This window comes from Drosophila ficusphila, unplaced genomic scaffold (assembly GCF_018152265.1).
Source record: "Drosophila ficusphila isolate 14025-0441.05 unplaced genomic scaffold, ASM1815226v1 contig_106, whole genome shotgun sequence".
Classification (NCBI taxonomy): domain Eukaryota; kingdom Metazoa; phylum Arthropoda; class Insecta; order Diptera; family Drosophilidae; genus Drosophila; species Drosophila ficusphila.
Window position 1 is genome coordinate 7,535,837 of NW_025063993.1, and position 8,769 is coordinate 7,544,605.

At 42.7% G+C, this 8,769-nt stretch overlaps 2 protein-coding genes across 2 annotated transcripts; both read left to right on the top strand.

Annotated features, from left to right (window-relative positions):
* Positions 1-761: 761 nt before the first annotated feature.
* LOC108093667 (T-box transcription factor TBX6) lies at positions 762-4,696 on the top strand. Its single transcript, XM_017193849.2, has 5 exons — positions 762-1,024; positions 1,640-1,805; positions 3,062-3,329; positions 3,399-3,536; positions 4,001-4,696. The coding sequence occupies exons 1-5, from the start codon at positions 934-936 to the stop codon at positions 4,508-4,510; spliced, it is 1,173 nt and encodes a 390-aa protein (XP_017049338.1). The 5' UTR covers positions 762-933; the 3' UTR covers positions 4,511-4,696.
* Positions 4,697-7,397: 2,701 nt separating this feature from the next.
* On the top strand, positions 7,398-8,747 carry LOC108093787 (arginine kinase). The gene has a single exon (XM_017194070.2). It carries the CDS (start codon positions 7,488-7,490, stop codon positions 8,646-8,648), a length of 1,161 nt encoding a protein of 386 aa, XP_017049559.1. The 5' UTR covers positions 7,398-7,487; the 3' UTR covers positions 8,649-8,747.
* The last annotated feature ends 22 nt before the right edge of the window (positions 8,748-8,769 follow it).

Here is an 8,769-nt window from a genome sequence, read left to right on the forward strand (position 1 = left end):
CCTTCTTTATTTTTTTTTTTTTTTTTTTTTTTGGGTTAGTTCAACGCATCGAGTGGCAAATCAATAGCGAGGGCATATCGAAATTCCAAAACGGGCAATTAACAAAGCCAACAAAATTTATGTTTCACCTGTCTGCAGCCAAAGTACATAAATACCCAAGAAACGGCAGACAAATGTTGAAGATAGGAACCCCGGCTAATTACACGGGGGAAGGTAAAAGGGAACGAGATACAGGCCCAAACGGAAGACGGCTGCAATGGAAATGGCAATGGACATTTTCCGACAGCGCCAAAAAAAAAAAAAACAAAACTAACACACACCAAAAAGAAGAAAAAAACCAGAAGAAAAGGCAGCTGAAGACAGCAGACAGGCGCGCTGTGGAAAATCTCACTTCTGAATTACAGGCAACGCCATATCCACAATCCGCTGTATATATATATATACGTACATCTGACAGTGATCGAGAGGGAGACAGGAATAAAGGCGAGGAGGCAGTGGCGCAGAAAAACACTGCGGCTGATGAAAATCAACAGGGCTAAGCGTTAACTTCGCCACTCGTCTTCTACGCAGCTCGATTTTCCCGCTCCCTCCGATCGCAAAATGGCGATCCACCGATCTCCGCCAGAGCGGGACAAACCTAGTGCCATAGCGTAGGCGTCGCCAGTCGGCCAATCACATTCGATGCTCCGGAGAACCGGTTTTCCACTTAGCAGGTAGCTCCGATCGGGAAAAACTGGCTGCGACCCAAAGCGAGTTAGCACTCGAGCGGAGCAACTCGAGATCAGTTCGTTGCGAAACGTCGAGCGTGAAAGAACCTCAGAGCGCATCTTCAGTTTACGAGCGAGTGAAGAAGTGATCAGACTACCAAATCGGTTATTATATCAGAACCCATAGTTTTTACCAAGTGTTTGACTCCCGTGCAAGTGACCAAAAATGCTTTCCATGCAAGAGCTTATGGATATGCGGATGCAGCAGCAGCTGGCCCACGAAATCTATCGCCAGCAGATCATGCAGCGGATTCCAGGTGGGTTTTTATCTATAAGGTTAATGGCTGGTGATCGTGTGCCGTCGGCAAAATACGTTATGATTTTTTAGAGCTACAAAATAGGAATTTAATACTAGTAAAAGGGGTTCAAAAATATCAGTGAACTACATTCCCTATTCTCCATTAAAGTTTTGTTTTAGGATTAATAAAAAAAGTTATACAATTGAGAGATAATTTTTGGGAGAGTATTGGTTTTATCACAATTGATACTATTTTTGTGGATACTTATTCTCAATATTGAATAAAAAGTTTGATGTAAATTAAAAATGGTTTTCATTAAACAGTGTTCTTTAAGTTATGTATTAAAGACTTTTAGAGATTGTTTTTTTCTTATCCAACTAATTTCGAAGATTCTGTAACTTTTGTTATATTGTTAAATTTAATTTAATATCATTTTTAAATATTTATTACCCATTAGTTAAAATTAAGCTCAAGCAAGAGCTTCTTTCATTTGATACTTACTTACAATAAAATTCTAGGAATGCCAGATCCTATCAAGTATGATTTGAATAGCCCAGGAATACGATTCTCTTCGGGAGCCACCTCCCTAAAGCCCATGCGAAACTAATGAACCAACCAAACCGCTTCTTCCAGATCCCTTCCCATCGATGCTGCCGTTCAACATGCCCCACCAGCCGCCGCAGATGATGCTGCCCAGCCGACCCACCTTGCCGGGTGTGGAGGCCAAGTTGGAGAACAACGATCTGTGGCAGCAGTTCCATAAAATCGGCACCGAGATGATCATCACAAAGAGCGGCCGGTGAGTTTCCCCGAACCCATTATCCTATGCCAATAGTTTGCCCGCGTTTTCCAAAGAGTCAAGTGCGTCGCACGGCCTATGTAAATATTTGCTCCTGTCTTAGGGTCTAGTTTTCCCATCCCAGTCGCGATCCCTGAACCGTTCCGAGTACCTTTCGATTTTCCCGGGCCTAATGTGGCGCCTGGCCATAATTCAAAACGCAGCAGGAGTTTCTCGCTCGGAGTGACAACAAGTGCAGGAGGAGAAGACGAGAGGAAGACGCCGCCCTGGCGCCGGACCGCTCATAAAAATCTTTCTTCTTTCGGTTCTCGGTTGTCGATTGTCGGTTGTTGGTTGTCGGCGTTGACAATCGGGCTTGGTCCGATCTACCTGCGCTTTTCACACTTTGCCCACAATGCCCCGAACTGTCGGGTGACCCTTCTCCGGGGCGATCAGACCCTACAGACAGAGCTCATATCTCGGATAGGGGAACTATCGAACAGCGACTACCGAGCGGGAGCCGAGACAAATTTACATAATTATGAGCTGAGCTCGAAGTTTAGCTTGTCAAAGTACACGGGGAAAAAATTAGAAAGTTTACGGGCCAGCAAATGCTTGTACATATATTAAAAGTCATATCTTTACAAGAAATTACAATTTACAAAAATTATTTAGTTCAAAGATAAATATCTCTTTTTTAAATATATAAAAAAAATTCGCTTTGAACAGTTCTTGTTTGCTAATAGTTGTTTTTCAAAGCTTTAAAGCACACAAAATATTCCAAAAAATTAAAAAAATTGTTTTCTACTCAATAAAAACATTTTAAGACATTTTATTATATGTTCCCCTACACTTAACATTTTCCGTGTGCTTTAATACGCGATCGCAGTCACTTTCTCGCCTCATTAGACATGCATTCGACGCTTGGAAGCCGTTAGGGCGACTCCCAGATTTTGTCTAATTGCTTGGCGCCAGATTTCCCCCGCTCTCGGAGCGATCCTCCGATTTGCCGCACAATTAATCATCTGGCGGTGGCACATTGTTTTGTTTGCGTTACGTTTTAAATCGATGCTATGCGATGCGATGCGTTGCGATGCAGACTCCCCGCTGCCCGCTTTTCGGTCCATAATTACACACTTGTTAGCCGTGGCCACAAATCAATGTGGCAAGAGAGTAGAATAGGATAGATGCCCGGCGACGCCTCCTTTTGCCTTGATTTATATGCAGTTCGTGGCAGGCCACTTAATCAAGTCCTATTCTTTTTCGCCTCCTTGCAGACGCATGTTCCCCTCGATGCGCGTTTCTCTCAGTGGACTGGAGGAGGAGGCCAGCTACTGCGTCCTCCTCGAGATGGTGCCCATCGGCGACTGCCGCTACAAGTTCTCCGGATCGCAGTGGGTTCCGGCCGGCGGAGCCGAGCCCCAGAGTCCCCAGCGAATGTATCTGCATCCGGATAGTCCGGCCACAGGAGCCCACTGGCAATCGCAGGCTCTGCTCTTCAACAAGGTCAAGCTGACCAACAACACGCTGGACAGCAGCGGACATGTAAGTTTGGAAATTCCTTCTGAATTCCCTAAATAGATTACTTATAGGCATCATTACTCTTCATTCCAGATTGTTTTGGCCAGCATGCATAAGTACCAGCCACGCCTGCACATCATCCGCAGCAGCGAGCTCACCCAGCTTCCCTGGGCTCCTCAGCAGGCGTTCGTTTTCCCGGAGACGGAGTTCGTTGCTGTCACGGCCTATCAGGTGGGTTCAACGACAACATCCTTCCATTCAGAGTCCCAAGCGGGACAAAGGCTCTGCGGGAGTCGTCGGCTAATTGAGGCATTTCCAAATTTGTCGCCTCGCCTGCCACTTGAGATTGAGATGATCCTGACGAGGATCACAGTGGAACTTTTCAAGTGCTTCCCAGCCGACGGCTACTTACTGACGCCTCGAAGATTGAATGTCTGGCAGACAGAAAAAATAGAGATCAGTTTACCATTTAACAAATTTTAAATTGAACCTTACCGAAAAATTGCCAACACTTTAAGACCTTGACAAAATTAAATAAGATAGGATATTTCTTTAAAATATAATAAAAGTAACTCTTATTTTGTTTGTAAAAAGTATAGAAATTTTACCTTTCAAATATTTGGTTAGACTTTAATCCTGGAACCAATAATTCATTATTACTCTTCTTTTACTAATTTGTTTTCTTATTCTTGCAGAACGATCGCATTACCAAACTGAAGATCGACAACAATCCCTTCGCCAAGGGATTCCGCGAGTCGGGTCAGTCCCGCTGCAAGAGGAAGCTGAACAGCAGTGGAAACTCCAGCTTGGAATCGGAAGACGATGGCTCCAGTGTGAGCAGCTGCGACTCTCCGCAGGCAAAGCGACAGCGCCAGGACTTCGAGCAGGACTCCACAGGCAGCGTATCACCAGCTTATTATGGAGCTCATCCAGCTGCCCCTTCTTTGTCCCCGTATCACCGACATCCTTTGAGTTACGGACCCAGTGGAGCTCCAGGATTGCCGCCCAGCTTGGCGGCTGCCTATTTTGGAGGAGTTGCTCCCCAGATTCTGCCAATGCATCCCTCAACCTATGTGCCAACTTCTGCTCCTGTGAGTCCTGTGGCCTCGCAACCGGTTACCTCCAGCACACCCACAACATCACCACGACCTTCAACCTCTACCAAGCGAAATAGCTTCAGCATTTCAGCTATTTTGGCTTACTAAAACATCCTATCGAAAAACTGTTTAAGTTGAAGTCATCTTCTGTTGTGATTAGTGAGAAACGTGTGCATATACTTCATAAGTTACTCTGTACTACTACTAAGATCGTTTAAGATCCAAGCTGCAATCATATACTTTGTTAATTCGTTTTAAGTGTCTTTGGTCAAATAAACAAAATAGACATCCAAACCGTAGAAAATGCAAAGTTATTTGTGCGGGGGGACAACCTTCAGCGTTTCCGTTTTTACAGGTTTTTGCGGGGTTATGGAGCCTGGACCAAAAGTTGTTTGGCGACCGCTTCGGCGGGCCTAAGACAAATTAATGCTCTCCATTATGGTGACCAGTCGGTTCTCGAGCCACACGTATCTGGAAAGCATCCAACTCCGGTAGTAGTTAAAGCAATTCTCGAAAGATAAGGCGTCCATTATGAGCAGCGATTTGACGGCTTTCAGGCCGTTTGGTCTTTGCCGACCCAACTCCCCAGCGACTCCATCCTCGTCCTCCGAAAGAGCCTATGACGCAGAGGTGGCTACACAGAAAACTTAATGTGTGTTGATTCGCTTTCTACTGTTAAGTAAGGATTTACATGACCTTCATATTAGAAATATCTAATAAAAAAAATTGAAATAAAAATAGTAATAAATTTCTGTTTTCATTTGCAACTTTGTTGATGTTAAAACTTAATAAAGTTGTATTTACTGAAAGTGAAGTTTTGAATCACACTAACCAAGCCATCGGAAAAGTAGAAAAAATCAAAATAATAAATTTAAACGTGCATTGTTAAACAATTTTATAACAAATGTTTAGAGATATGCCTCTTTAATTGGTTAAAAATAGTTAATGTTGCCGAGCATTGGAAAATGGGATATATTTGACATACAATTTATACATGAAGCTGAAAATATTTTTAAAAAAAATGCATTGCTGATCTGCCAACAATTTGTTTTAGTGCAGGTGTTGCGGCTGCCGTCTTGTGAAATTTTCGTTTTATCGCACCTTTTATGGCCATTGGCCGGGCCAAAACGAAGTGGGAGCTGGCCAAGAAACCGATTCCGATTCCGAGTCGAGTACGATGCCGATGCCGATGCCAATGCCGATGGAAATGCCGGTGGAGAGACTTTGGTGTGGTCACTCCTTGTGTGCATTATCGTGTCAAATGCGACAAATCTGTCTGTGGGCCGGCGGCTGCCTTTCAGCTTGCATAATTGAGCTGATAACTCAGCGGCCGTGGATGTGTGCGGTCCACTTTTGAGCGCTTCCTAAACGGTGGCGCCAAACATTTCGTGTTTAATATTTTTAATTAAGTTTTTAAGTGCATCTAGAAAATGGAGCCCCAAGATCTAGCCAGACGACCAAGAAGACGACCTACTCTCTTCGAAGGCGGTCAGTTCAAAGGCAAATCGAGGCGATCTGAGTTCCATTCATAGAAACCTTTGCATAGATTATGCATATGTAATCCGAATCAGCGCGAAATAATTCACTGGCCACACGAAACCGCGACTCAAGCTGCTTTGACTAATTTGGGCTTAGTTTTGTATTAGCGCTTTGTGTTTCTCCCCATCTTCGATTGGATTTGGTGGCGAATAAATTTACATCCGAAATGCTGAAACAATTAAATTATGGGATTTGCACGTTTTCACCAAAAACAAAAGAGGCCAGAAAAACATCAAATGTTGTCGGCGTCTGTGCTTTAGAAGTGTTTTTTAAATGCTAGGTTTATTTTTGCTGATTTGCTGGCTGGCTTCTTTTCGAAAAAACGGTGGCAAAAAGCGTCAAAATTTGTAGATTATGAGATAAAAATGCAAATGGGCTTCGCTCACGTATTGCATTTCTAATTTGCGCTTGTTTTAATATACTTAATGAATTTTTATGTGTAGGTTGGCCCATACCAATACCCATGCCAAAAAATTCAAATCCGGTTTGCGGTCAAAGCTGTTGATAATGATAATGAGGATAACGATGCTTTATTGAGAAGGTGTTGCCGTTCAAATCTGAATTTTATTTGCGCCACATGTTAGCGTGTTGTTGTTGTCGCCGCACCAGCTTTTGTTGTTCTTTATTGCTAATTATAATATATTTGATTTGGTATTTAAGCTTTAAGCTATAAAAATGTTGGCATTCTCTGTTTTACGAGCCAACGGCTTGCAAACATTTAATTAAATTGTGCGAACAAGAACAGGTCGAGGTGGCTAGTTAATAGTTTTAATATTTAACACACCTTTGCTTTAATATTTTAAGCTTGATTGAAGGCCCTTAATTGAATTTTACTAAATTAATTTAACTTGAGAATTATTGGGCAGACAAGCAGCTCAAAAAGTTATCTTACCTTTAATAGAAAGTTCCTTTAACATGTAGTATTTCCAGAGATTTAGATTAGATTAAGAGCTTTAATTGCAATAAATGTTTTAAAGTATGAAATATTTATATATATTTTTATTTTCTATAAAACTTTGCTGTAGAAATATGGTTTAACACGTTTCTTAATATGCCTCTTACCTTATTTACTTTATTACTTACTTTACTTTACAGTAACGTACTTTCTACACAGCAATCAACACGACTACAATACTTCTACACAGCTCACTGAATTGTATGTAAATCTTACAGATGTTTGAAACTGTGATAAATTATTACACTCAACAACAAATTGTACTTTTGGAAATGTGCTGGGACTGAAAAACACATTGCTTTAGTTTATCAACATACTTAATAAATATACGAATTTAAGCAAAGTAGCTTATCAATTTTAAAACAAATTTATATAATATGGTTTCAGTTTTTTACATACACGGTATCATACATTTATCCAAACAAAGACATTAATTAAATCAAAGTTTTCTACCCACTAACCAAATTTTATTGGATGCTTAATACATGTTTTTGGTTTCCTTTAGTACATTTTCTTAAACCTTTGGTATATAGGGAATAGTTCGACAATAGTCACCCTGGTTACCTACACTCGACACTAAACACTTCAAAAATGCTGTTAAATTCAAAAACCCGGCCAAAATTCAAATTTCTGACCAGCTGGATTCTAGCCACCTTTCGCCATGCCAGCAAAAAGGTCGATAAGAATCTCCTGAAGCAAATGGAAGACGACTTCCAGAAGCTGGCCGACTCCAAGTCCAAATCCCTGCTGAGGAGACATCTCACCAAGGAGATCTTCGATAAGCTGAAGACGCAGACTACGCCATCCTACAACTCCACTTTGATGCACTGCATCAGTTCGGGACTGTGCAACCACGATTCTGGAGTCGGCTTGTATGCTCCAGACCCGGAGGCCTACAAGGTGTTCGCCGATCTCTTTGATCCCGTCATCGAGGATTACCACAAGTGCTTCCGGAAGACGGACAAACAACCGGAGACTGCTTTTGGCAAGGGAAAGGACTTTGAAAACCTCGATCCCGATGGAAACTTCATTGTATCCACGCGGGTGCGCTGTGGTAGAGCCCTCAAAGGATTTCCCTTCAATCCCTGCCTAACGGAAGAGGATTACAATAAACTGCAGAGCGAGATCTGTGCGGCACTGAAGAATCTTAAAGGGGAATACAAAGGTTGCTACGAGTCACTTTCCACAATGGATAAGTGCAGCCAGCAGAAGCTCATCGATGACCACCTTCTGTTCAAGGAGGGGGATCGTTTCTTGGAAGCCGCCGGAGCTTCTCGTTTTTGGCCCATTGGTCGAGGCATCTACCTCAATGATGCCAAGAATTTCGTGGTTTGGGTCAACGAGGAGGATCACATTCGCATCATCTCGATGGAGAAGGGCGGCGATCTGGGCAAGGTCTACGATCGCATGGTTGGCGGCGTTGAGGCCCTCGGCAAGCAACTCCAGTTCAACAGGGATGAACGGCTGGGATTCCTTACCTTCTGTCCCACCAATTTGGGCACCTCCATTCGCGCCTCGGTTCACATTAAGCTGCCTAAGCTCATGAACGATCCGGAGGAGCTTAAAGAGCTGTCTGAGCGGTACCGTCTGCAGATCAGAGGAACCTCCGGAGAGCATTCGGAGGCCAAGGATGGAGTGCACGATATATCCAATCAGCGAAGGTTGGGACTCACCGAGTACGAAATCATCAAGGAAATGCACACCGGGATCAAGGGTCTCATAGAAGCCGAGAAAAAGGCAAAGTCATGTTAATTAAACTCTTTTGGAGCGATAATTAAGTTTTAAGCTGAGACAAAATTTGTTGGTTAACAATAAGAAACTAAACCTTTTAAATCATTTCGAAAAACTAAACTTATTGGGTTTTTATTTTTTT